Raw genomic sequence first — 27,260 nt, 5'->3', positions numbered from 1 at the left:
CTCATTTTCTAAATGACAGGTTATTAGTTTTACAAACTAAGATCACGCCTTAAGCTTTTTTGTGATCATCTTCTAAAAAAAAAAATCAATATGGCAATATGATTGTAAAACAACAAACCACTTTCTCATCTTCTGAATGATGAGATGATCATCTTCTCTCATCTGGTAAAAGTGTACAATATTCCTTATAATAACTGCATAATGTGGAAACATTTAATATCATCATGTCTGATCCTACAGTCTTTACTTGCAAGTAGGCCTATTAACACTGGTGATTGCCAGAATGACCTCTGTGGCTGTCTGCCAAATAAAGAATGAAGGATTCTAACCTACAAATTAAAATCAAGTCACCTGTGCTGAAAAAAATTGTTGCTCTTACAGAAGATAATTCTCACATTTATACTACAGGTATATATTTATATACATTATATTTTTTTACGTTATTAATCAAAATACTTTTACAGGCTTTTTAAAGCTACCTGCTCCCAAAAAGCAGCATAAATCATATTAACAGCTTTTAAAAGGCAGTTAGGGGCGTTCATCTAGGTTACGCTGTCTTCAATCATTACTCAAATATGTTAATGTTTAGCAGTCAGGTTATCACAAACCAAATTCATCTGAAGGAACATAGGTGCAAGATACATGTTTAAACCATTACTGTGACCAACATGCTTTTGCTTTTAAAAAATAAACTGGAGACCTTTTATAAAATTCTTTTATGAAGATAACAAGAAGGATGAATCTATTAAAAAACACTGAATAATTAGAGAATTGAATAAATAGAGAATTACTTCTCTATTTCCAAATACTGAAGCATAGATTTCCCAGATGAGTTATAGGAGAGAATTTTACATTTTCTTTCGCATTTAAAATGTGAGAACATGGGACATAGAACACAGATAAATGTTATGAAATAACAAAGGGTGGGAATTTCTGGGCAAGTTGAAGTGCCATTAACGATCACCAAACAGTACTCACTCATATTAAAGAACTCTAAGTAGAAACTTTGTGCAGTTTTAATAAAATCTTAGAAGTTGAACACACCTCCAGTACAAAAAAATACATGTCTTCATACATGGGTATTTAAACAGTGGTATCTGCTGGCATTGCTGTCTTATTTATCCAATTTAATAAGTCAGTCGTGTTTGAAGAGAGGAAAAAAATCCTCAAACTCTTCCTATCTTGAGATGACACAGCATTCTCTCAAGCATAATACTCACATAGTTCAGCACAAATACACCCAAAGCATAACACCTGAATATAGACACTTTATCCCCCAATAAAGTTTCATGTTGTTATTTTCTTTCCCCTTTTTTTCAGTTATATCAATAACCTTTTAAAATTATGCACTTTTAAAATAAAAGCACACTGTCAGTAAAGTCAATGGAACCTGTGGGGCTTTTTTCTTTCTGTTTCTAAGATGGGCCATCCCACACGGTAATTCAAGAGCTGGGAGAGTGGTGGGAGAGGAAGCTATCTGAGCTGTTTTCTTTTCGATGAACAACATTAAGAGTGATAAAAAACCTACGCAAGCATTTGTGAATGAGATTTAATGAAATTTAGCATTCAGCAGGGAAGAAAGATTAATTAAATGAGCATTCAACTTTAACTCTCCAGATGGTGTGCAGTCTTCATAAGCCGTTGCGAATATAACATTGTAAGTCCTTGAAACAAGAATTCCTAGAAAGGAAAAGAAATCTAATTTGTTTCATGTCCAGTGAATACAGAAATACGTTCTGATGTTTCCATGTGAAAAATTTTAAGGTTTTGATTCTGAAAGCAATTTGAGCAAGCTTCCCAGTCTCTTCAAAGTCAATCCAGATCATTTGAAAGAATAGATTTTATTGTACAAAAGCTCTATAATGCTATTTGAAGTGAAAGGCAAGCTTTGGATTCCTGTCACTTGAGGAAATCAGACAGAAAAGGTCTTTCCCACTAGGTCTGCAAGACAAACTACAAGGCACATCCTGTTAACTTTACTGAAACAGTGAGGCTGGTGCAATAAAGAAAAAGATAGAAGAATAAGAAAAAGTTACTGTCCAATTTACTTCTTATATCACATTCTCAATAAAATAAAAATGTGACTGTCCACCTTATCTCCCTTCACAGCATGTCTGCTAAAACTGCACCAAACACTGCAGAGGAGGAGGGGTATTAGTGGTGATTCCACCACTGCTCTCTCATTGTACTTCAGGTACTGCAGAGTCAGACATTAGCTGTGGAAGAAGCCTCACTACCAGTGAGTAGTTTTTTCTACAGTGTCTTTTTCAATCACTGGTAACTTGTCTTCAAGCAATTGAAAAATGGAATTATACTTCCTGGAGTTCTATTTCTAATAGTATTCTGGTTTAAATCCAACAGGAACTTGCACCTAGATCATATTTCATCAATTCCCCATATCTATTTAGAAAGTCTTAATTATGTGGTTCTGCTGATGTGATTACACACAAATATTTGCATTAATATTCCTGCTTTTACTCTCAGGCCATACTTTACCTTATTTTTTCTTTTTTTCTGGTCTCAGTGAATTTTCTGAATCTTTCCAGAGTTAGCAGGGAGGGAAATTATTTCATCATTCATAAACATTTTACACACTTCTGCTAGTCTGCCATTTTCTTAGAATCATAGAATCATAGAATAGTTAGGGTTGGAAAGGACCCTAAGATCATCTAGTTCCAACCCCCTGTCATGGGCAGGGACACCTTACGCTAAATCATATCACCCAAGGCCTTGTCCAACCTGGTCTTGGACACTGCCAGGGATGGAGCATTCACAACCTCCCTAGCCAACCCATTCCAGTGCCTCACCACCCTAACAGGAAAGAATTTCCTTCTTATATCCAATCTAAACTTCCCGTTTAAGTTTTAACCCGTTACCCCTTGTCCTGTCACTACAGTCCCTAATGAAGAGTTCCTCTTCAGCATCCCTATAGGCCCCCTTCAGATACTGGAAGGCTGCTGTGAGGTCTCCATGCAGCCTTCTCTTCTCCAGGCTGAACAGCCCCAACTTCCTCAGCCTGTCTTCATACAGGAGGTGCTCCAGTCCCCTAATGATCCTTGTGGCCCTTCTCTGGACTTGTTCCAACAGTTCCATGTCCTTTTTATGTTGAGGACACCAGAACTGCACACAATACTTCAGGTGAGGTCTCACAAGAGCAGAGTAGAGGGGCAGGATCACGTCCTTTGACCTGCTGGTCACGCTCCTTTTGATGCAGCCCAGGATACGGTTGGCTTTCTGGGCTGCAAGCGCATGCTGCCTGCTCATGTTAAGTTTCTCATCGACCAGCACCCCCAAGTCCTTCTCCTCAGGGCTGCTCTGAATCTCTTCTCTGCCCAACCTGTAGCTGTGCCTGGGATTGCTCTGACCCAGGTGTAGGACCTTGCACTTGGCATGGTCAAACTTCATAAGGTTGGCATCAGCCCACCTCACAAGCATGTCAAGGTCCCTCTGGATAGCATTCCTTCCCTCCAGCGTATCAGCCGAACCACACAGCTTGGTGTCATCGGCAAACTTGCTGAGGGCACACTCAATCCCACTGTCCATGTCAGCGATGAAGATGTTAAACAAGACCGGTCCCAACACCGATCCCTGAGGGACACCACTCGTTACTGGTCTCCAGGTGGACATTGAGCCATTGACCACAACTCTTTGTGTGTGGCCATCCAGCCAGTTCTTTATCCACCGAGTGGTCCATCCATCAAATTGATGTCTCTCCAATTTAGAGACAAGGATGTCATGTGGGACAGTGTTGAACACTTTACACAAGTCCAGGTAGATGACATCAACTGCTCTACCCCTGTCCATCAGTTCTGTAGCCCTATCATAGAAGGCCACCAAATTGGTCAGGCAGGATTTCCCCTTAGTGAAGCCATGCTGGCTGTCACCAAGCACCTTGTTGATTTTCATGTGCCTTAGCATGCCTTCCAGGAGAATCTGCTCCAAGATTTTGCCAGGCACAGAGGTGAGACTGACTGGTCTGTAATTCCCTGGGTCATCCATTTTCCCCTTCTTGAAAATGGGGTTAGATTTAGACCTCTGCTTTATCTGAGGAGAACCTTATCAAACACGTTATATTATTCATCACTGTATTACTACACCACACAAACCTGATTCTTTCCAGTTAAGCTTTTAAAACATAGCATAGACTGTCAAAGTTTCAGGTTTTATTACACAGTTGTTTGGGGTATTTTTACATTAAAACAATCCCAAACCATTTAGTATAAGTAACTCTGGAACAACCGTAGTCTTTCCCTCTGAGCCAAAAACGTATAACAAAGCTGAATGAGGAAAAAAGTAATGAATTATATTAGTACCTTCAGCATTCAAAAATGGAAAATAATTAGGCAGAAAAAAAATTGAGTTTATTTGCACTCAAAAGCTACATTGATTTGAGACAGATTTAGCTTAAACCAGCTAAAGATTTTAAGCAAACAAAGTATTTGTATCTGGCTCACATATTTCATTCCTTACTTAAAACTGTTCAATAGGAATGTGCAAAAGCAGATAATGTCACATAAGGTCAGCCATGAGGAAAACTGAAAAACAAAATCCCCAAGACACAATCCTATTGGAGGAATGAAGACTCCCTATAGTATCAAGGCCTGGCAATAGCTACAAAATCACTGTCTTGCACAGCTGTGTTCTCCTCCTAAGGGCACCAGAATCAGCTCACTGACTGAGGAAACTTGTCTCATATTCTTAGGATCTATGTACTTAGAGGAGCCTTTGATAATGAAGATGAACCAAGTGCCAAAGGTAATACTCTCAGTTTACAAAGTATTAACAAAATTCATATTGGAAGTACATAAAACCCTCTCAAAAGCACAATTTTTTTCCAGGAAGTCATAAATTGCGAATTTTTCCCCCTCAACTGGCATTTTTTTTAATGCAGGCTGCCATCAATCTACCAAAAATGTGTGATGCAACAAGCATGCAGCTACCAAATACGAAACTAAGCTTGACAGGGAGTACCTGCATACTGTGGAGGCTCCATTTCACTGATTCTTAAAAGGAAGGATGGGCTTGTGCCTCCTCAGGGTTACAAGTATTTGAAGACTTTTAGAATCCATTATGTTTCTTGTAAAACATGCATATATAGAGAGTAAAAACTATGTGGAAAACTACTAAAAGAAGAAAGGCTGGGTAGTTAAGAGCTTTTATGTAGGAAAGATGAAAATACTTCTACACCTGCACTGGCAAATTAAGTAGAGATTTCTGTAGCATTCTTTTATTACTGTTTGAAGAATTTATGACTACAGCATTGCAGTGTAAGTAGTTGCTATTTGATACAGCTAAATAAAATAAAAGGAGTATCATCAAAATACTGTGGTACTGAATCTTCTTATAATTTTACTTGAAGCAATGAAATTCAGTCATTATTTCAACAAGAAATAGCAGAGTTCACCCCTTTATTTTTTTTATTTATTTATTTTTCCCCTCTCAATGTTTGGAACTTAAATGTTGTTAAACCACTTACTCTTCCAGGGACCAGTCTGGAGACCAATCAGGCAATGGCTGATGGGAATGTTCGGGTGATGATGTTCTTAATGTAGAGCTTAACTGATACGAGATTGTACGATTCCGACGTTGAAGCTCCTTTACAACACGCTCCCTAAATAAACATTATTTTAAGGTGAGACTAAGCACTTTCCAAAAATCATTAAAATGATCTCACAGTCATTAACATGATTATTTTTACTATTTAAGATTTTCAGCTTTTTAATTTTATTTTAGAAGGAGTTGTGATGTTCATCATACACTTCTCTGGAAGACAGACTCTCTGTATTACTCCCTTAGACAGATTTTATTCTACATACTCATTGTCTCTGTTTTCCCTAAAAGAGAGAAGCTAGCCATGGTTGCTGCAGGTTAAACTCTTAAAAACTGTAAAAATCTCCAGGGAGGAAAAGCCTGATTTTAACATTATTCACTAGTCTGCAAAATGAGGACAATCACTAAAATCGGCAATGATATTAACAGTGTTGATTGCAGTATTCCTGTGCAGTTTGAGTTGGCAAGGCCAGTAGATTGGTTTCTACCTGAAGTGCTGTGAAACTGGTGGATATTTAAGAGACGCTGGACTGCCCAGTAGGAAAGTTGCAAAATGGTAGTCCAGTCATTTTGACTGCAAGGAGTGGGGCTTGGGTATTATATCAATCCATAACTCCTGCATCTGGGTATACAAGGAGGAAGTATGTGGGATCTGATACTACTTTGGAAAACTGACTGATAGTCACTGTGCTTGGTCACCACAATCAGAACAGGGCAATAAATCAAATCTGCTGTCCCCATGTGAGCCTAAACTGCTTCTGCAGTCAGGAGGATGGGAGGAATGGGGAGGTGCTTTTCCTAACTGGTAAAGAAAAACTCAGACAGATGGATTAAACCTCCTGGTACCACTGTGCTGGTGTTCATTCAAGGCCTGACAGTGCTGGCACTTCCACCTCCTAATCTGAAGTATTACTTCATTCTGCACCAAGGCAGTAAATTAACACAGCTAGCTAAATCAGTGTTAGAACAAGGATATCATCTACCCACTTCTTTAACAATAACAAAAAAAAAAGTCAGTACTCACATCTGCTGCTCCCATTACATACTATCATGATACTGACTTTAATGATAGGTTTTTATCCTCTCTGGCTAATTTTCTGGTTTTCACTTGCCAGTACCAGAAAAATAGATTGGCTGTAAGAAGTCACCTTGATGCTTTAATACCTTTCCTTGTGAGCATGAGAGATAGATACCTGCTCTTGTAAAGCATGACTTTCCAAGGAAAAACAGAAAAGAAATAGAAACCTTGTAACCTTTGCAGGATATTGAAGGGACACTGTTTTGATTTTATGAAAAAGACACACAAAAAAAAAAAAAAAGAAAAAGCTCTAGCCTTTCAAAGACAGCTCAATCTAATGTCAGATTTTTATACAAGAACTTTTCAGTCTTTGCTATCTAAGATTTCTGCATACTGTTTTTACAATTGACTTACAGACTGCACAATGGAGCCTAGATTTGTTCCTTCCAAAACAATTCAGGTAATTGTCCTATGTCTGGGTCAGGGCAATCCCAGGCACAGCTACAGGTTGGGCAGAAAAGAGGTTCAGAGCAGCCCTGAGGAGAAGGACTTAGGGGTGTTGGTCAATGAGAAAATGAACATGAGCTGGCTTCACTGTGCTCTCGCAGCCCAGAAAGCCAACCGTATCCTGGGCTGCATCAAAAGAGTGTGACCAGCAGGTCAAAGGACGTGATCCTGCCCCTCTACTCTGCTCTCCTGAGACCTCACCTGAGGTACTGTGTGCAGTTCTGGTGTCCTCAACATAAAAAGGACATGGAACTGTTGGAACAAGTCCAGAGAAGGGCCATGAGGATGATCAGGGGACTGGAGCACCTCCCGTATGAAGACAGGCTGAGGAAGTTGGGGCTGTTCAGCCTGGAGAAGAGAAGGTTGTGTGGAGACCTCATAGCAGCCTTCCAGTATCTGAAGAGGGCCTATAAGGATGGTGAGGATGGACTCTTCATTAGAGACTGTAGTGACAGGACAAAGGGTAATGGGTTAAAACTTAAACAGGGGAAGTTTATACTGGATATAAGGAAGAAGTTCTTTATTCTGAGGGTGGTGAGGCACTGGAATGGGTTGCCCAGGGAAGTTGTGAATGCTCCATCCCTGGCGGTGTTCAAGGTCAGGTTGGACAGAGCCTTGGGTGACATGGTTTAGTGTAAGCTGTCCCTGCCCATGGCAGGTGGGTTGGAACTAGATCATCTTAAGGTCCTTTCCGACCCTAACTATTCTATGATTCTATTCTATGATTCTAATTACGTTTGTAATTCTCTTGAAGTAGAAGAGAAATTCTCTTTAAGAATGAAAACTGGCAATCTTTGCCTCAGCACAGGCTCACTCTAATGTTTGGTTTATAACCAACTGTAAACTAAGTGTTGATATTATTGCAACTATAAGTAACCATTCAAGTAGCAAATTATCCTTAACAAGGAGAAGAAATTAAGTATAGAAGCTGATTCAGCTTTCTGCCAATAAACACTTTAAGAAGAAACACTTGCAGTCCCTACCAAGGAGGACCCATATGCCATGAGATGGATGCACTCATACAGGGGTAGTAGAGAAATAACAGTCTGAAGATACAGTTTCTTTTAAAACAAAGGCACTCCTGTATTTGTTTACAGTCTAGCTCACTCTGTGAGCTGAGCAAACACAAATGATAACAGCTTTTAAAATTATTTGTGCATCTAATCCAAAAGTTCTGCAGTTTTTGCCATGACTTCAGGGTAAAGCAGAATCTAATTTGAAACTGAAACATACACTGAGACACTTAAGAAATCCATCTTTAAAAGATCTAACCTCAGGTATGGAGATGTCCCCTTCAAAACCTTCATCCCAACTTATGAAAGAACGGAGTAATTGTAGTTTACTACAGTTAAACAAGACACCTGATTCTCAGACCTGTATAACAATCACATCAAACTGCTTCTTTTAGCCATCTCATTTATATACTCAAAATATATTTTATACTCAATATACCCATGAAATAGAGAAGTACTACTGTTTCACAGATAAGAAAACTACTTAAGACATGAGGAATACATAGATAAACTCACTCAGGAAGCAGGCCAGCGACTATTCTCTGGCACTGTAGCCAAATCAAATGAAACAGCTTGTACACATGGAACTGCTGGAACAAGTCCAGAGAAGGGCCACAAGGATGATCCGGGGGCTGGAGCACCTCCCATATGAAGACAGGCTGAGAAAGTTGGGGCTGTTCAGCCTGGAGAAGAGAAGGCTGTGTGGAGACCTCATAGCAGCCTTGCAGTATCTGAAGGGGGCTATAGGGATGCTGGGGAGGGACTCTTCATTAGGGACTGTAGTGATAGGACAAGTGGTAACGCGTTAAAACTTAAACAGGGAAAGTTTAGATTGGATATAAGGAGGAAATTCTTTCCTGTTAAGGTGGTGAGGCACTGGAATGGGTTGGCTAGGGAGGTTGCGAATGCTCCATCCCTGGCAGTGTCCAAGACCAGGTTTGGACGAGGCCTTGGGTGATATGATTTAGCGTAAGGTGTCCCTGCCCATGGCAGGGGAGTTGGAACTAGATGATCTTAGGGTCCTTTCCAACCCTAACTATTCTATGATTCTATGATATCCTCTTCCCATAAAAAAACACCCCACAAAACAACAAACCAACCAACCAAAACCCACAAAAAACCAACCAACCAACAAACCAAAAACAAAAATAACCCCCAAACAACCCCACAACAGGAGCAAGAAAACCCAAACCAACCAGCCCACATTACTTTGGCCATACTGCCATTTGGGAACCATCCCAAACGCTTTCTGTGCTTCAAGTAGTATGTGGTAGAATGCTGGCTTCTACTGGCCCAAATCATTACAGTGTACTAACAATTAAACTGTATGGACAAGTGTACATTGTCAAGTCAATGCTCTGACCTGGATTAGTTTACAAGTGTAGCCGAAGGTTGCCATTCATATTGTCAAACTAGTAGACAATAAATCACATTTATAGCCAACTAGTCACCTAGACTTCCACTACAGATCAACAGGCATCAGTATCAGTGAGTGAAGACAGATGAGCATATTCAGGAAAGCAATCCATCCCATGGTAAATCCGTCAGTTCCAGAGGGCAGTTTATTTCAGTGTCTCATTCTGTTGGCTAGAAAAAGAACCTAGACAGCTAATTTAGACAGCTGAACAGAGTAAACTTAGCGACATGAATAGCCTCTGAACACACAGAAGATGTACGGCAAAGCAAAGCCGAACTTTGCTGTTTATCCTACTAATTAGTCTTAGTACTGTATTGCTTTTCACCCAATTAGCTGCAGGAAACACAATACAAAAACATACACTTGCCTTTCAGTGCGTTCAGTCCCCAGCTGTCTTTTGGTCATATCCAGTTCCAACTCTAGCTGAGCTGCTCTATTTCTGAGCTGAGTAAAATCTTGACTCTGCACAGCACTGTAAAGCCCATACATTTTAATTAGATAGTAACCATAATCCTCCAGGTATGTTAAGAAATATGATTATCCAAAATTAAAAGGGCAACTGTACCATCCAAATGAGATCAAGAACATTTTTTGAGTGAAATATAACACTACACAGAAAAGTCTGTTAGGGTATAGCTGAGGAATCAGAAGGTTTTTGGTATTTTCTGCTTTTAAGGTAACCAACATACACTGGCCATTTGAAAATGCAGTTAGATATAAACCCGTATCTGTTTGCCTATACAATTGGGAAGAATGAAAAAAGAACTCTGCAATATTCTCCTGGTCATTAACTCACAGTGTATCTTCTGCTGCAGAAAGCTGTTCCTTGAGCAACTGAATTGTAGAGTCTTTTTCTTGCTTTGCTATCTGTGACTGAAGCTCTTTCTCACGACTGGACACAAGCAAAGATTCCAGGTTTTTCATAGCTGCTCTTTCATTTCCCAGTTGTTTTCTCAGCAGCTCTATTTCAGAATAGGATGACTCACACTTGCTCTGCAGCTAAACAAAGGTTTAAAGTTTTAGATGTGTTAGTTAAGATCACTGGATATTAGAAAAACCTTTTAAAAAAAAAAAAAGAAAAGAGGAAGTCTGGTGGAATCAGTGACCAAAATTTGCCCTCACTCTAAGATGGATAATTAGTGTTATATTTGCCCTTAGTCAAAATCCTGTGTCAGATTTATAAATTCACATAATGCATATATCTGAATATAAATGCATTTGATACTAATGACAAAATGGTATGAAATATATGGATCAATGGATTCTGTAGACAGTCATTAAAGAAGTTTTACATTTTGCTGAGGCAAAGTGCAGGAAATGACACCTGGTATAACAAACCAATATCTGCATTTTGTGTGTGAACCATTTGTGTGTTCAAAGAAAGAAGATATGAGAGAACTCAGGTCATAGGCCAAGGGGAGCGGAGAGAATATTTTTCAATTTCCAAAGCAAAACTCAAAGTTTTTGTGTACTGAACTAAAAGGCTTCTTCAGTCTGAAAGATTCAACTTTCTGTCAATCAAAAATCTAGTTCTTTTGCCGATAAACAGTTTTGATATTCTGCTTTTGTATTTTAGAACAAAAGAATACTGAAAACTGTAGACAGCATAAGTTATAGGAAAATAAACAGTATTAGAAACACTGAAAGAACAATATTATTCAGCATCAGGATTAGTTTCCATTTTTTAATATATATATATATATGCTGCAATCTAATACTGCAGACTTCTGCATTGGAATACTCTGTAAAATAAAAGCCCTATCTGAAGGTTATACATAGCTGATAAAACTCTGCTGATTGAAAGGTATGAAAAAATTAGCAGCTTTACCTATGGTGTTTGAAAAAGGCATAAAGGTTAAAAAAGAATGCTAGAAGTCTGTAAAGAACAAGGAACTCAGCTGGAACAGAGGATGGATGGGACACTGATAGAATCATACTGGAAATATCTAAGTAATCTGAGTATGTATGAACAATTTTTCAGAGTCTATCCAAGCTGAGTTTTTAAAAATTGCCTATCAGACACTAATTTTGTAGGTTTTGTAAGAAACAAGCTGAACCAAAATTGATTTTCAGGGAAAATTAAGGAAATTTATTAAAGAGATACTGATACTTCCTGAAATAGTCAAGTATTTTAAAGTTCATGTCAAATTTGTTTGCTAATGAACTACTTCAGCTATTCTGCTTGCTTAGCGACTAAATGTAAAATCCGAGATATCTTTCAAGATGATCTAGATGATATTTGAGGTCCCTTCCAACCCAAACCATTCTATGATTCTATGAAATCTCTATTCGAGGCTCACTGTACAAACTAAGACCATGTACCAGTTTTATTATATTTTTTTAAATATCAATCTGCCACACAATCTTCCTGTGTTGTTTTGCTACTGTTATGTTGTTATTCACTTTCTGAACAGCAGCAGTTTAGTCCCATTTGAGTATCCAATGTGCATGGCTAGCCCTCCTAGCCTACATGATATTTAGGAAGCAGAGATGAGCTGCAACAAAAACTGTAACAACTGAAAACCAGATGATAGCTTGTATGTTTTTAATGTATTTCTAAAACCATGCTGTACATTTCTCTCCGAGTCCTGCAGATTTTCAGGTGGGAAGAGGCTCTATGGGACATCTAAAGCAGTGAAAAGAAGGTTGAAAATGTAGAAGCAAGAAAAGCAGCGACAGAAATGTAAAGGTGGTAAAGCACTAGGTATGTTTCAGGTATGCTGTGGAGTTGTGTGCAACATTATACCTTCTGTCATTCCACACATGAGAGAATTTTATAATTTATAATGAATATTTATTTCCTTGAAATATACAACTATTTTTTAAGATTTTTTTCCAAGTGTGACTAGTGGAGTTCTAGTCATTAAATAAACTCAAACACTACAGCTTATTGTTGCAAATATCTCTAAATATGAGAAGTGGCATTATTAAACAGTTGCAGGCTTAAAATACTACCAGATCAATTCACTATGATCTATGAACTATGGAAAGAACAATTTCAACTTACTTGCTCCATCACTCTTTCAAGGGAATCCACTTTCTCTTTCAACCTGCAGTTCTCAGACTCTGCACTGATCAGTACCAGTCTAACAGAGCTACAATCTGCTTCTGCTTGATGGCATTTTGCTTCCCAACTTTGTCCTTGTTCACGGGCTTTGTGGTAATTCTCCAAAAGCTCACAGTTCTCTCTCTCCTATTACATAAAGCTTGTTTGTTTAATAATTTACAGTAAGCTTCACAAAATAGGGATATGTATAGATCTACAGGTATGACATGATACTGTATGTTCTCTTTCCACTGAAAACTTTGCCATTTAGCCGAAACATTAAGAGACTTCTCAGGAACCAGTGTTTTGTTCAAGATGGCCACATTTTAATGCTCAAAAGACATCTGTTAAAAATTACTAGATTAACATTACAAATATGATGTATACAAATATATTGCAGAAATATCTTTTTAAATTAATCCCATTTGGTAATAAAGACAAAAAGAGTTCCAAGTCTCTGCATTATTCACTACCTGCATTTTTAACTTTAATAAACACACACATGCATATATATGTGTGTGTGTATGTATATAAAACCATGATTAAATATACTGCATTACTTGCATGCTGCAAAAACAGCTAAGAAAATGTATTTAATAAATCCATATTAGTAGAATGCAAATAAGTTTTGGCTAGGAAGCAAATTCTTCCAAGGAGTTATTGTTAAATTTTTATTTTTAGTTAAAACAACAGCTTTTATTAAGAGGTTTAATCCATATACTCACTTTAGACTTCAGTACATCCTTCAGCCTGACAATATCTGTGTTTAAATCCCGCGCTTTCAACTTCATATCATCAAGCTCATTTTGGTACTTTGCTAGTTTTTTATACAGTACCTATGAAGAAAGATTTGTTTCATAATGTATAATGTTTGTACCTTTAAAAAAAGAAAAGCATTAGTGCATATCTAATGCCTATGGCTTCATTAACTCATTATTTAAAGGCTACATAAAAACTAAACCATGTGTATTTCTATAAACAAAATTTCCATTTGTCAAAAATATTTTGTTTCTTTGATTTACAAATAATGCTAAATCTTTTTAAGAAGAAGAAAAATGCCAATAAATGAATGTAGCAGTCAAAAAGGAAAATACAGATGGTTTATGTAGGAGCTAGATGGTCGTAACAAAAGAGCTTGTCCCATTTAAGGAGCAGGGCTCATACTCAGCTCCCTCTCTTCTACATGTTACTTTTTCTCAAAAGCCCACATCTGAAAAAGCAGAAGACAGCTAAAAAAAAAATGAATTACCTAATTAAGTGGTTATCTCCTAATTGGGAGAAATAAAGGCACAAGTATGAGGAGAAGGGACAGAATTTCTCACAACTATTGCTTGAGAATGAGAACAGAAAGAGGAAAAAACTGCAGAAAGGCTGTCATGAACTGCTCTGTTCAGAAACTTTTTCTTCCTTACAAAATTACTAGAACACTCAACTGCATGAACTGGGAGAAGGTGTGGAGGGGTTGTGTGTGGAAAAGGCTATGGAGAAACCCCTATTCCTGCTGCAAAAAAAAAGCTGTCAGTTTTTGAGAAAGGTACTCTGGAAGTCTCTGAACTTTTCCAGTAAGCCCAAGTGAAGAAACAAGAATGCTGCTTTAAATACTTCAAGTGTCACCTAAATTAATGGAAGCACCTTGAGGAACAAATACATATTATAGAGACAAGCCTATTAAAAAGTAATTGATCCTGTGAGGCTAAGACTTTTTCGTTTCTAACTGCTTCTAAAAGCATCCAGGCATTACAAAGAAAACCACAAAGCTTTCAAAACTAGGTAAAAGCAACAGGAGGCTGTGTTTTGTAGCAGCCAACCTCATCAGTATCAACTGTGATTCTGACAGAAAGTAAAGAATAGTGATTCCCTGGAGTACCTTTGGTGGCGAAGGCTACTATGAACCTTGACTTTTCTAGGATACTCAAAGAGGTGCCAAAGAGAAATTACTAGTATGTTTGAGAGAATAGTTATTTAGAATGAGAGTTGTCTTACCTAATATTTGCAGTGCAGAATTAGGCACCTGATCTGTGTTAGCTATGCTTCCTCTCTAATGAAGGGAGACAGGTAAAATGAATCACTTTAAAAACTGATGGGATGGGGCGAATCTCCTTCTGGAGGACTTTCCTTCACTTAAAGGGGAGCCTTAATAACTTAAAATTTTTATATACCTAACATCAGGTGAAATTAATTTGCTCCTTCAAAACTGGTTGGTGCTTCTAAAAGAACAGAAAGCCAGAGGAGGATAAAGTATCTTCCCAGACATCCTAAGCAGTAGAATAAGTGCAGAGAAGAAAGACCGAGTATCAGAAAGCCTAAATAAAGGCAAGAAGTTGAAGAAAAAAAAGAAAAAAAAGAACATTACATAGTGATGAACTTTCTACAAGTATTTGAGCTTAAACTCTAGCTGATTGGAAAACACACTGATGCATAAGCATTGTGTGTGCATGAGGTGGCACTTCAGTTTAAGTATTTTAACTACTTTCATTAGGAACTGCACTCAGATAAGTACCACAGTAGATAATGTAATACAACCAAATATTTCCAGCATCTTTTATACAAAAGCCACTTTAAAGGAACTTAAATACAATATTGTTGCCAAAGTTTTGAATCTTACTAGAATGTATACTGTGTTCAATTATTAGCAAGTCAAATTCAAAAGCTTTTAAATACTCTAGGCCACTGACAGTGCAGTATGAGAAATACTCTCTGCCTTCTTTATAGTACTTTTCCTTCTAAGCAATAGTCATAATTGCCACATTGGTTTTACCTGAAGATCAAAAAAAAGCATTAATTAGCTGTTCCTCAGATAAACATCCAAACCATCCCATAAGAATAGCTGGTCCTCATTATACAAGTGAGCCGATCAATAAGGGGGAAATCAGAGTTTGATAAATGAGCTTAAAAACTAGTTTGCAGATTTACTTCTGATGAGGGGCCAGCAATTCTATGCAATACTTTAAAAATGCACCATTTTCCTTTTTAGTCAAGGGTTCTCTGTACAAATATACCTGATTTTCTTGCTTAATGCTAGAAAGATGCTCTTGTAACCTGTCATTCTCCTGAGCTAATGAGTCTCTGTTCTTGTTAGCCTGCACAAGTTCTTTGGTGGTTTCTTGTAGCTGTTGATCCAAAGTCGTAATATCTTTCTCACAGATACAAAGTGCTTCAGAAGATTTTCTATACAGCAAATAAAAAAATCCTTCAGGTATGACAATACTGCCCAACCTAATACAAATGATAGCTCTTCCATTGGTTAAGTTTGCAAATCATGAAACAAAGCTGTAACACTTTAATTTTTAATAAGTAAAAAATATTTATACATTAGCACATCCTATGATTCAGTTTTTGAGTTATTAAGTTATTCAAAATTTGATAATGGTCTTACAGTTCATCCTTACTTTATGGAACGCTCCAACTCAGAAATCAGAATCTTGAAATCTGCAATTATTTTCTCCTTGAAAAGAAATACAAAATTAAAATAAAACGTTTCCCACTCCTCAGTATAAAATGGAAAAGAATATAAAATAATATTATTTCTATTTCCTTTCATTCAGCTAGCTGATTAATTTAACTAGTGCAAAATGGACTGTGGTTTTCTAAGTTTCATCATGTATTGTTTAGAGCTGAAAATTCCAATCATCTAGTGTGGCAAATAAAGGAACAAATATTATCTTCTGCAGAGTATAATGGTCTTAATTAATTTTTTTAATCCTTTGTGATTGTAAAGGTAGCATTTGTCTCACACTCCCAAAACTAAATAATGCCTTCTGCCTATTAGATGTGTTATCACAACTTTTCTACAATGAATAAACTACCAAACTCTGGTAGTTTGCAAATGATAAAACAAGAATTCCATCACAAAGTTTATTACTTACTCCCTTCCCTTTGGATACAAATATTAAAAGAAACATAGACAGGCTAAGGAAATGTCTTCCACTGAAGACACAGGGGAGGTGAGACAGCCATCTCTTCTCTAAAATGGACACCATTTCACAATTTACAGCTCTAAAAATACAAAGTCAGTGCTTATGGAAATATGATTTTAGCCTGTCCTGCTATATCTTTTCTGACTTTATCAGTGCCAATTCTTGAGTTAACAATTGAAACAGTTAATAATTACCTTCTTTATTTTATCCTAAATCAATATCCAGGTGACTTTAGCTGAAGTGAAAAATAATGTTTCAGAACTAAGAACTTACCAGCTTCATTACATAGTTTGAAATCACACTGTGCAATATACCTTAAGGTGAAGGGAATGTAATTTAGGTGCTTCTTCAGTGACAACAAAGGCAATATTATCTAGCACCCCGCATATTTAACATCAGTGGACCCCAAAGATGAATTTAGGCTAAATTTTATGATAAAATATTTATTGGCTAATTTACTCTTCTCCACTTCAGAAAAAAGTAATTGAAGTCTCTTCTCTTGATAAGCATAAACCATACAAAACACCAAATATGAGATGACCAACACTGCTCAAACCTACTGCTGTTGAAGTCAATGTAAGTTTTATTGTTGTCTTGAAACTGGAGCAGAACTAGGTCAGCACTGAGCACTGTTGTAGATGACAATATAAGTGTGATGACTCAACAGATCCTTTACCCATTTACTTTTTGTGACTGTTTACATGTTAGAACATACTTTAGTTGCCAGGCTTTCCTCAAAAGTAGCAATCTTTTTTCTTCCTTCTTCCACACAGCCTTGCAAAGATGCCTTCTCTTTAGTGAGTTGCGCAACTGTTCCTTTCAAAGCACAGATCTCTTCTTGTTGTACAAGACTTTGTCTTGAAAAGTTATCTGGAAACAATCAGAAAGATCTCGTTTGTATTAATTCAACCCATTTGAAATAAAAATTCTTTTGGTACACTTCTAAAGTATAAAAGACCATGGCAATATCTCCCCTTCAAGAAAACACTGAAGCATGTACCTTTTAAAAATACACAAGTAATCCAACTGATATTAAATTACTTGGCTCAAAAAAAAAAAAATCATCTATCTAACCAGCAAATTTTTAGGTCATTAAAAGTAACTTTCTTGGATATTATAATAATAAAGGCTTAAGCAGAATTACTATAAGACAGAAGCAATATGCAGACTACAGCATACAGACTGATGAAGTGAGATTGATATCCTGATATTAGCTAGTTTTTTCTTAAATAATATTTTTATTCATACAAACTTCATGTAAAAGTGAGAGTAATGCAATTATAAGTTTTAACACCACTTAAAATTGGAAAGATAATAATGAAAAAAGCAATCTACTCATTACAAAATCAATTCCAAAAGATGTCTCTCCCTGTCTTCATTCAGCTAATAAGGTGTTACACACTACATTTACCTTTAAATGGTTAGAGAATCAATCCTTATTTGATCTACATGCATTGCATTCACAGAGGAGAACTACTGAAACCCTTCTTACCGTGAACCTTACATCTCATAAAAATCATGCAGGCTGCAAATTACTTTTTAAATATCAGTGTAATCAGGCTCATTGAATGATACTTGTTAACCACTTCCAGGAGATAAAACATCAGAAGTAAAATGATCTGTAGCTCAGCCTTTCAGGTACATCATAGCATATATTCACATTCTATTTTTTCCACAGAAGCTTTTCGTGTTTCAAAACACAAGATGAAATGCACTCAAATTTCCACCTTGTATTTTTGGATGTATGGCTCTGGAACCTGCTAAGAAGACAGTGTTCAAACCTAGCTCTAAAGAAAATTCTGATAGAGCAGCTAATCCTGGAAACCACTTCCAGGCACATTAAAGACAAGAAAATCATCAGTAGTAGTCAGCATGGCTTCACCCAGCAGAAGAGATCAATTGACAAATTTCTGTGATGAAATGACTGGCCTAGCAGATGGAGGGCAGTGGATGTTGTCTACCTTGAGTTCAGTAGGACTTCTGACACTCCCATAAGATACTCAGAGATGAGCTGTTGACATATGGGCTGTATGAGGAGACAGTGAGGTGGATTCAAAACTATCTGAACAGCCAGGCCCAGAGGTTGGTTATCAGTGGCACAAAGCCTAGTTGGCAGGTGGTCACTAGTGGTATGCCCCAGGTGTTAATGCTGGGTCCAGTCCTGTTTTACATCTTCATTGATGATCTCGATGATGGGACAGAGAGTACCATCAGGAATTTTGCTGATGACAGAAAATTGTGATGAGTGGCTGATACACTGAAGGGTCATACTGCCATCCAGAGGGACCTTGACATGCTGGAGAAACAGGCTGACAGGAGTATCAAAGTTCAAAAAGGGAAGTGCAAAATCCTGCACCTGGGGAGGAAACAACCCCAGGCACCACTACACACTGGGGGCCACCCAGCTGGACAGCAGCTTGGCAGGAAACCTGGGAGTCCTGGTGGACACCAAATTGAACATGAGCCACCAATGTGCCCTGGGTGCAAATAAGATGAATAGTATCCTGTGCTCCATTAGGGAAAGTATTACCAGTTGGTCAAGGTAGTATCTGTACTCAGCTTGGTGAGATACATCTGGAGTGATGGTTCCAGCTCTGGTCTCCCCAGCACAACATGGACATACTGGAGAGAGTCCAGCAAAGGACCATAAAGATGAACGAGGGACTGGAGCATCTTGCTTATGAGGAAAACCTGAGACAGCTGGAAGTGGTTAGCCTGGAGAAGGCTTAGGAGGGAGGTCTTATACATAAATATCTGACAGGAGAGTGCAAACAGAGCAGAGGTAGGCTCTTTTCAGCTCAGTGACTCATTGCATAAGCAATGGGCACAAACCAGAACACAGGAGGTTCCCTCTGAATATTAGGAAACACTTTATTTTTATCTCTGAGGTTGACCAAGCACTGGAACAGGTTGCCCAGGGAGGTTATGGAGTCTCCTTCCTTGGAGATATTCAAAAGTCATCTGGACAGGAGCAACTGGCTGTAGGTGGCCGGGCTTGTAAAGGGAGGTTAGACAAGGTGACCTTCAGAAGTGCCTTCCCAACCTCAACTATTCTGTGATTCTAAGCAAGGGTGTTGTCATGGTTTAAGCCCAGCCACCAACCCAGAACCACACAGCTGCTCGCTCATTACCCCTTTCCTTCCCCCGCTCCTGGAGGGATAGGGAGGAGAATCAAAAAAATGTAACTCCCATGGGTTGAGATAAGAACAGTCCACTAACTAAGGTATAACACAAATCACTGCTGCTACCACCAACAGTAATAATGATAAGGGAAATAACAAGGGAAGAGAATACAACTGCCCACCACCCGCCAACCGATACCCAGCCCGACGTGAGCAGTGATCTAGCCCTTCCGGGTAACTGCCCCAGTTTATATACTGGGACGAGGTGGCTGAGTGGTGAAGGCGATGGACTGCTAATCCATTGTGCTCTGCCTGTATGGGTTCGTATCCCATCCTCATCGCCAAACAAGCTCAAAGTCCAGTTGTAGGAGAACGTAGGGTAGTCAAGCTTCCAAAACTACAGACACATCCAAGTGAGGTGCTGCATGTGGCAGTCTGCCATTCTTTACTGGACATGATGTGCTGTGGTATGGAATATCTCTTTGGCTAGTTTGGGTCAGGTGTCCCATCTCTGCTTCCTCCCGGCTTGCCCTCCTCCCTGGTAGAGCATGAGACTCAGAAAGTCCTTGGTCAGAGTAAACATTACTGAGCAACAACTAAGAACATCGGTGTTATCAGCATTGTTTTCAGGCTGAGAGTCAAAACCACATCACAGCACCAGCTACTAAGAAGGAGAAAAATGACTGCATCTGCTGAATCCAGGACAGGTGTGTTATCACCATTTTACAGAAGAGCAATGCAGGCTCTAAGATCAATTGAAAGCACTATGACTATTTTGGATGCCCAAACTGTGACCAACACTTTCAGGATAGAAAGTATTACATTTCAAAAAACCACAACTATGGACTGCTGTCACAGCTGTGAGTGCTCAGCATTCCTGAAAATGAATAACCAAAGTATCAAATCAGGCACTCCGAAAATAGGTCATATACATAGTTAGTGAGCAATTCTGAAAAGCTGAATGTGCATCACCCCAAAATTCTAATGTATAGACAGCAATATCATTAAATACTGCATTGTAGTATTTAACAGTTTAAACAGTATGTGCTTTCTCTTTCTGCAATTACCTGTTTTATTCACTGTATTCTCAGCTAAGGAGAAGATCTGACAGACAAGCTTGCTTCACTAGACAACACTGATTTACTCCCTACAAAATTCTGCAAAAGTTGGTGCAAAGGCTCCTATAGAAAAATACCACATGATAGCGTAATTAAAAACAGTACCATAAGTTAAAAACAAACAACCAAACAACCAAATTTGGGTTTATTTATTAAGTAGTACAGACAACCGTAAGACTCACACTCCAAACTTCTTAGTGTTTGTCTCGGAAATAAGTTACATGTGTGAAAAACAAAAAGCATAATTTGGATTCCTATTACGTGTCACATAGAAGACAACCATGGGGGGACTATACTGCTGTACACATTAATTTGCTGACAAAAGAAGGTGACACAGGACTTGGAAATCCCTAGTTCCATTCAAGAGTCCAAAATGGGAGAATGTTCTCTAGTAGACACACACAATTTCTTTCCATCTTAGAACCATCTTTTCCAATTCTACCTATCCAAGAAGATATTATTAGCTGCTCATGCTTTATCTTCATTTTGGACAGCCCTAAGTCTTAAAGTTTCTAATCCTAAACTCCTTCCCTACTAATACAGGACTCCTAAAACCGTGTTTTCCATCTCAATCTCCTTTTTCTTCCAATCTTTCTCCTGCTTTCAGCATTATTGTTCAAGTTCTAAATATTTTGTATTGTTCAAGTCCTACATAGTCTGTGTGTATTCTGCCCACAAGTTCTAATCACACTTTGTGTTCATAGCTCCAAGTCCTACCCAAAATCTCTGAATTAGTCATCCAACTGCGAAAATCTTTCCAGTCTCTCTACACACTTCATATTAGCTCTCCTTACTGGATGTCTCTGATCCTTCTTCACTCCTTCCCCTCACTTCATTAATTTGCAGTCTCTGACTTCCCGCATTGCCCCAGCTTTCCCTGGTGCCACATCTACACTCTGTTTTTCAATTTACTAACTTCCAGTCTCACTGTTTCATACTTACAGCCTCTTAGGGCAACCAAACTTCCTTGCTGCAAATTCCTGTCTACCTGTGTCCTGGGTTCAGTCCAGGACAATCCAATATCCCTATTCTTCACTTGTCTCCTGGCTCTTTAACTTCACTTCACCTACCTATTTCACTAGAATTGCCTGGCAAAATCTTGGCGCAGATTTTCCTGGATGGCATGCTAAGGCACATGAAAATCAACAAGGTGCTTGGTGACAGCCAGCATGGCTTCACTAAGGGGAAATCCTGCCTGACCAATTTGGTGGCCTTCTGTGATGGGGCTACAGAACTGATGGACAGGGGTAGAGCAGTTGATGTCATCTACCTGGACTTGTGTAAAGCGTTCGACACTGTCCCACACGACATCCTTGTCTCTAAATTGGAGAGACATCAATTTGATGGATGGACCACTCGGTGGATAAAGAACTGGCTGGATGGCCACACACAAAGAGTTGTGGTCAATGGCTCAATGTCCACCTGGAGACCAGTAACGAGTGGTGTCCCTCAGGGATGGGTGTTGGGACCAGTCCTGTTCAACATCTTTGTCGCTGACATGGACAGTGGGATTGAGTGTGCCCTCAGCAAGTTTGCCGATGACATCAAGCTGTGTGGTTCGGCTGATACGCTGGAGGGAAGGAATGCCATCCAGAGGGACCTTGACACGCTTGTGAGGTGGGCTGATGCCAACCTCATGAAGTTTAACCATGCCAGGTGCAAGGTCCTACACCTGGGTCAGAGCAATCCCAGGTGCAGCTACAGGTTGGGCAGAAAAGAGATTCAGAGCAGCCCTGAGGAGAAGGACTTGGGGGTGCTGGTCGATGAGAAAATGAACATGGGCGAGCTTCAGTGTGTGCCTGCAGCCCAGAAAGCCAACTGTATCCTGGGCTGCATCAAAAGGAGCGTGACCAGCAGGTCAAAGGACGTGATCCTGCCCCTCTACTCTGCTCTTGTGAGACCTCACCTGAAGTATTGTGTGCAGTTCTGGTGTCCTCAACATAAAAAGGATATGGAACTGTTGGAACAAGTCCAGAGAAGGGCCATGAGGATGATCAGGGGACTGGAGCACCTCCTGTATGAAGACAGGCTGAGGAAGTTGGGGCTGTTCAGCCTGGAGAAGAGAAGGCTGTGTGGAGACCTCATAGCAGCCATCCAGTATCTGAAGGGGGTCTATAGGGATGCTGGGGATGGACTCTTCATTAGAGACTGTAGTGATAGGACAAGGGGTAACGCGTTAAAACTTAAACGGGAAGTTTAGATTGGATATAAGGAGGAAATTCTTTCCTGTTAGGGTGGTGAGGCACTGGAATGGGTTGCCCAGGGAGGTTGTGAATGCTCCATCCCTGGCAGTGTTCAAGGCCAGGTTGGACAAAGCCTTGGGTGTGATGGTTTAGTGTGAGGTGTCCCTGCCCATGGCAGGGGGGTTGGAACTAGATGATCTTAAGGTCCTTTCCAACCCTAACTATTCTATGATTCTATGATTATGCGGCCCTATCCAAATTTTAATCTCCATATCCTCTCCTTACTTATACTGCAGTTGAAACCTCCTCACTTTCTTTTCTCAGTACATTCTCTCCCCACACCTACACTGTAGTTCCACTCCTTCAGCATCTTCCACTGTTACTCCTGTAGTCACAGGATAACTGCATAATACAGTCTCCATTAATTTCAAGATTCTTTGCCTGGACTTGCCTCACAGTAATGAAAAATGCTAACGAATCTAGATTAGAACATGCTTCAGACAGATTATGTGAGACCTCAGGTGATGAAATCCAAAAAGTCTCTATTCAGCTTTAATGAACTGATGTTTTAATTCTTTTTTAGGCTTAAAATACACCCAAACTCAGATGCATGCAATGAGACATAGACTGACATGCCTATCAAACACTACATCCCTACGTTACTGAACCACTATCGGGATAGAAGTATAGGACTTTTAAAACAAAATAATGTGGACAAAACATCCTTGCCTCTAGCCTTCTCAGGACTGGCTTAAACACCTTAACCAAAACACTAAAAAAACCCACAAATAAGTTCACTTTGAGTGGAATGTTCATCCCAAACAAAATATTTAAATTCAAATAACTTGAGTTTGAAATTTGTAATTAACAAAACCCAAGATATTTAATAGCATCAGTCAGCTCTAACATTAGCTGTAATTAGCTATAGCTTAGCTTTGCTTTCCCTTCACAAATTCAGCACTGCATTTCAGAAAAATAATGTGAACTACATGTACAGAAAATAATAAAAGACTTTTAACACAATACCATTGTTATTTCGGAAGTAAGAACATATTCCCTGGCATTACAGGAATGATAATTCATGTATCCACCTCCTTTACTCCCATAATATAAAAAACATGCAACATACAATATCAGACATATACTAAAAATGATGTTTTCTTGATTCCATTATCATTATCTTATGGTGCTGAGAGGTGCTACCACCTCCTTAGTGGATCATAAATCAAAATGATATGCCCATATACCAACATGCATCTTTCACTGACAAAATGCATTGTCACTGAAGCTTACTTGCAAGAGCTTGGTTACATAATTTCAAAATGCAAAATTCTTCCAATAATAAAAGAAAACTAATGCTTTGCCTTTGGAATGTGAAAACTGGCAAAAATGTATTTATTTGCACTCACCAATTTTTTCATCCAGAAGTGTAATTTTCCCTTGAGCAACTTGCAGTTCATATTTTTTCTTAACAAGGCTTTGCTGAGCCTCTGAAAGACTCTGTTCTGTCTTTTCATTTGATAAACTGGAAAAGCAGAAGCATTAAACAGGAGAATTCAGACATTTACATATTAATATTTTTTCCATTCTGAAATGTCAATAAACTTGTAAAGGTTAAGAAAAAGCAACATTTTTCTGTATGTTTTAGACTACTTGGGATATTTTATTAATGTTAACCTTAATTTATGCATATTACAGTCTGAATACTCTTATAAAGAATCACAGAAAAGTACAAAGTATTATTTACAACAAGTGTTGAGAACTTCTCAAAAATTATGAAAATAAAAACCCTCACTTGGGACATACATTGGAAGGTCTGACCTATTTCAAGTTATACCCAAGTCATCTGTTTAAATCATGTAGCAATATTAATGATTCTAGCACCCAGTATTACCACCAATTAAAATCCAGCAAAAAAAAAAAAATAAAAATCCTACAACACCCAACTGGTGTTGACTACACCAGTCACTTTTAAGGACACATAGGTTTAAGAGAGTGTTTGCCTAACTAAATTGTATTTCTGGAAATACAAGAGGAAAAAGTCACAGTATCTTCTCTTGCAGTCTGTTCACTCTGTGGCCTAGTTCAGTCTGTGATCTAGTCCCTCATACCTCTCTGCACAAACTTCATACGTGATTGATCTTTCCTTCCAGTCAGTAAATTATCCTTTTTTATCTTGCACTTGTTCAAGATCTGACTTTGATTTATCACTGACTTGTGCTTTAATCCCTAACAGCTTCAACTTAGTCCCAGCTACATGCTTCTGAACATGGTTAGGAACTCCAGTTGAGCAGCAGGCTATGAACTTTATACAAGGCTTCAGTTTTATTTCCTCTCATGAAAAAGCTCCAAGAATAAGAAAAGAATGTTTGAAACTAACTATACATGACACTCATTATTTTATGTGTTTGCTTTCATAAAAAATAATAAAAAATTAGAGAAAAAAAGTCATAATTTACGAAAAAACATCAATCTCTGCAGCTTCTAATAGAAAGCTCCTAACTCTTGGAGTGAATTTTACTTTTTCCCTGAAGATGGTTTTCAGCATATCATAATATCAACAAGCTGAGAACATTTACATATAAATAAGCAACTAGGAAACCAATTTTATTCTAAAAAGAAGGATGGCTCATAAGAACAACTATCATAAATTCCTTTGCCTTTGAGCTATACAACAGTTATGAAAACAAATGAACATAGGCTGACGTTAATCAACAAACTAATGCAATTAAATACACTGACTTACTTAAGTGAAACATATTCAGCTTCCCGTCGACTCAGCTCAGCTTCAGAGTCCAGTGCTTTTCTTGCCAATCTTTTGGTCTCAGTTTCCAGAGAATCAATGGTGTCTTTCATTAGCACCACTTTGGACACCTGTTCTAACCGTTCACTCTCTAACTATAAATGTAATTAAACAGTAAAAGATGGAAAAAGATGATTTATACAGAAATTCTCCCGTTGATTCAAATTCTACTGTTTTTAGCACAAATCTTTTACTGAAGAACAAATATCCAAGTATCTCATTTACTCGGGGCTGACTCCAAGTCTACTGAAGGTAGCTGGCAAAGAGATGAAATATGATTTTCACTTACTTGGAAGGACAATCAATTCCTGGTCTTTCAGATCTCTGGGAAAATTTTCATTCATTAATGTAAATTTTAGGTGGGTAATTATCCCCAAGGGCAAAAATATTTGGTATTGATCAATACTGAAAGTTTTCAGTGCACAATAACTTACAAAGATCATTATTATGAGTGTATGAAGGGAGAAATCCCAGTTTGGGATGACTTTAGGCCTCTACTAAGTTATAGATACAGATATGCATAGAGAAATCACTGTAAAACATTTGCATAAAGCACTGTATCACCAAGTTGCCACCATGAAGCCTTTAGGTCTGTGCCTTGAAAAAAGAACAGGTTCAAAATCGCTCGCACAGACTCCAGGAAAACTACTTTCAAATCTACACTTCAAAGAAAGACGTGTTTATTAAAATGCTCACACTTAACACCACTCAACTGTCCTTTCTAAATTATTTGAAACAGCTCTTTAAAGGTAAAAAATTCTCACCTCATCCCTCTCCTCATTTACTGATTCTTTCAGTACAAATTTCTGTGTTACTATATTCAGAAGCCAGACTTCTAAAGAGCAAGTGAGTAAGCCTCTGGTACATAGTAACTTTTTCAATACTAGTGCCATAAATTTTATATTGATGTATTGCCCTCAAAGGGCACCAAATGAACTGAAGAAATAAGACGACATACCTAAACCAGGACTATTACCAATTTTCACTATATAACATATGTCAAACATGTGATTGAAGCTAATTTGCTACTTGGAGTACCCAGAGCTATTTAAACCTACAGTGCATTCTTCATTGCAGATGCACTCAGTTTAATATTATAATCCTTGGAACTATACTTAATAGCTTTGTAGGATTTAAAAGGCTGAAGAGGAGAATTAACCAGAACTTATAACCAGAAAATCTAGAAGAAAGATACACAACAGAAAACAATATTAACCTATTTAAAAAAAACAAGTTCTATCAAGACTGTAGAGGTATTTAAGATTATATTAATTAATGTTTTGATTTTCTGTTTTGGCACCATACATTAGCAAACAATTGCACACACAAATAATTTAAGCCATATTAAATAGGACTTGCCAGAACAGTACAATTATATTTGGTTTTGGAGCATCAGGCTTTACAGCATGCAATAGATAATACACACTGGAATGAACTCCAAGAGGTCTCTAGTGTAAACTCTTGCTTAAAGCAGGGCCAGCTCTGAGGTCAGGTTGATTCAGGGCTTTGTCCAGTCCAGTCTTGAACATCTTCAAGGTTGGGAACTGCTTGACTGTCCTCATGAGA

General features: G+C 38.3%; 1 protein-coding gene and 1 non-coding gene across 2 annotated transcripts in view; one reads left to right on the top strand and one right to left on the bottom strand.

Annotated features, from left to right (window-relative positions):
* Window positions 1-790: 790 nt before the first annotated feature.
* TSGA10 (testis specific 10) overlaps window positions 791-27,260 on the bottom strand; it is a 33,458-nt gene continuing 6,988 nt past the window's right edge. Inside the window, exons 8-18 of the mRNA XM_061459694.1 lie at window positions 25,638-25,789; window positions 24,301-24,416; window positions 17,184-17,338; window positions 15,941-15,996; window positions 15,551-15,719; window positions 13,277-13,387; window positions 12,513-12,698; window positions 10,302-10,504; window positions 9,869-9,977; window positions 5,477-5,607; window positions 791-1,680 (exon numbers count right to left, since the gene is read on the bottom strand). Coding sequence (XP_061315678.1) covers window positions 1,632-1,680; window positions 5,477-5,607; window positions 9,869-9,977; window positions 10,302-10,504; window positions 12,513-12,698; window positions 13,277-13,387; window positions 15,551-15,719; window positions 15,941-15,996; window positions 17,184-17,338; window positions 24,301-24,416; window positions 25,638-25,789 — 1,437 coding nt within the window. The 3' untranslated portion in view covers window positions 791-1,631. The remainder of the gene's footprint in view (window positions 1,681-5,476; window positions 5,608-9,868; window positions 9,978-10,301; window positions 10,505-12,512; window positions 12,699-13,276; window positions 13,388-15,550; window positions 15,720-15,940; window positions 15,997-17,183; window positions 17,339-24,300; window positions 24,417-25,637; window positions 25,790-27,260) is intronic.
* TRNAS-GCU (transfer RNA serine (anticodon GCU)) lies at window positions 19,850-19,931 on the top strand. Its single transcript has one exon. It is a non-coding gene; the product is annotated as a tRNA-Ser (tRNA).

This window comes from Pezoporus flaviventris, unplaced genomic scaffold (genome assembly GCF_033815535.1).
Source record: "Pezoporus flaviventris isolate CSIRO_AGI_PZ_B2104156 unplaced genomic scaffold, CSIRO_AGI_Pfla_v1 ptg000030l, whole genome shotgun sequence".
In the NCBI taxonomy this organism is placed as follows: Eukaryota; Metazoa; Chordata; class Aves; order Psittaciformes; family Psittacidae; genus Pezoporus; species Pezoporus flaviventris.
The sequence above is the reverse complement of the archived record's forward strand: the minus strand, read 5'-3'. Positions and strand labels throughout refer to the sequence as shown.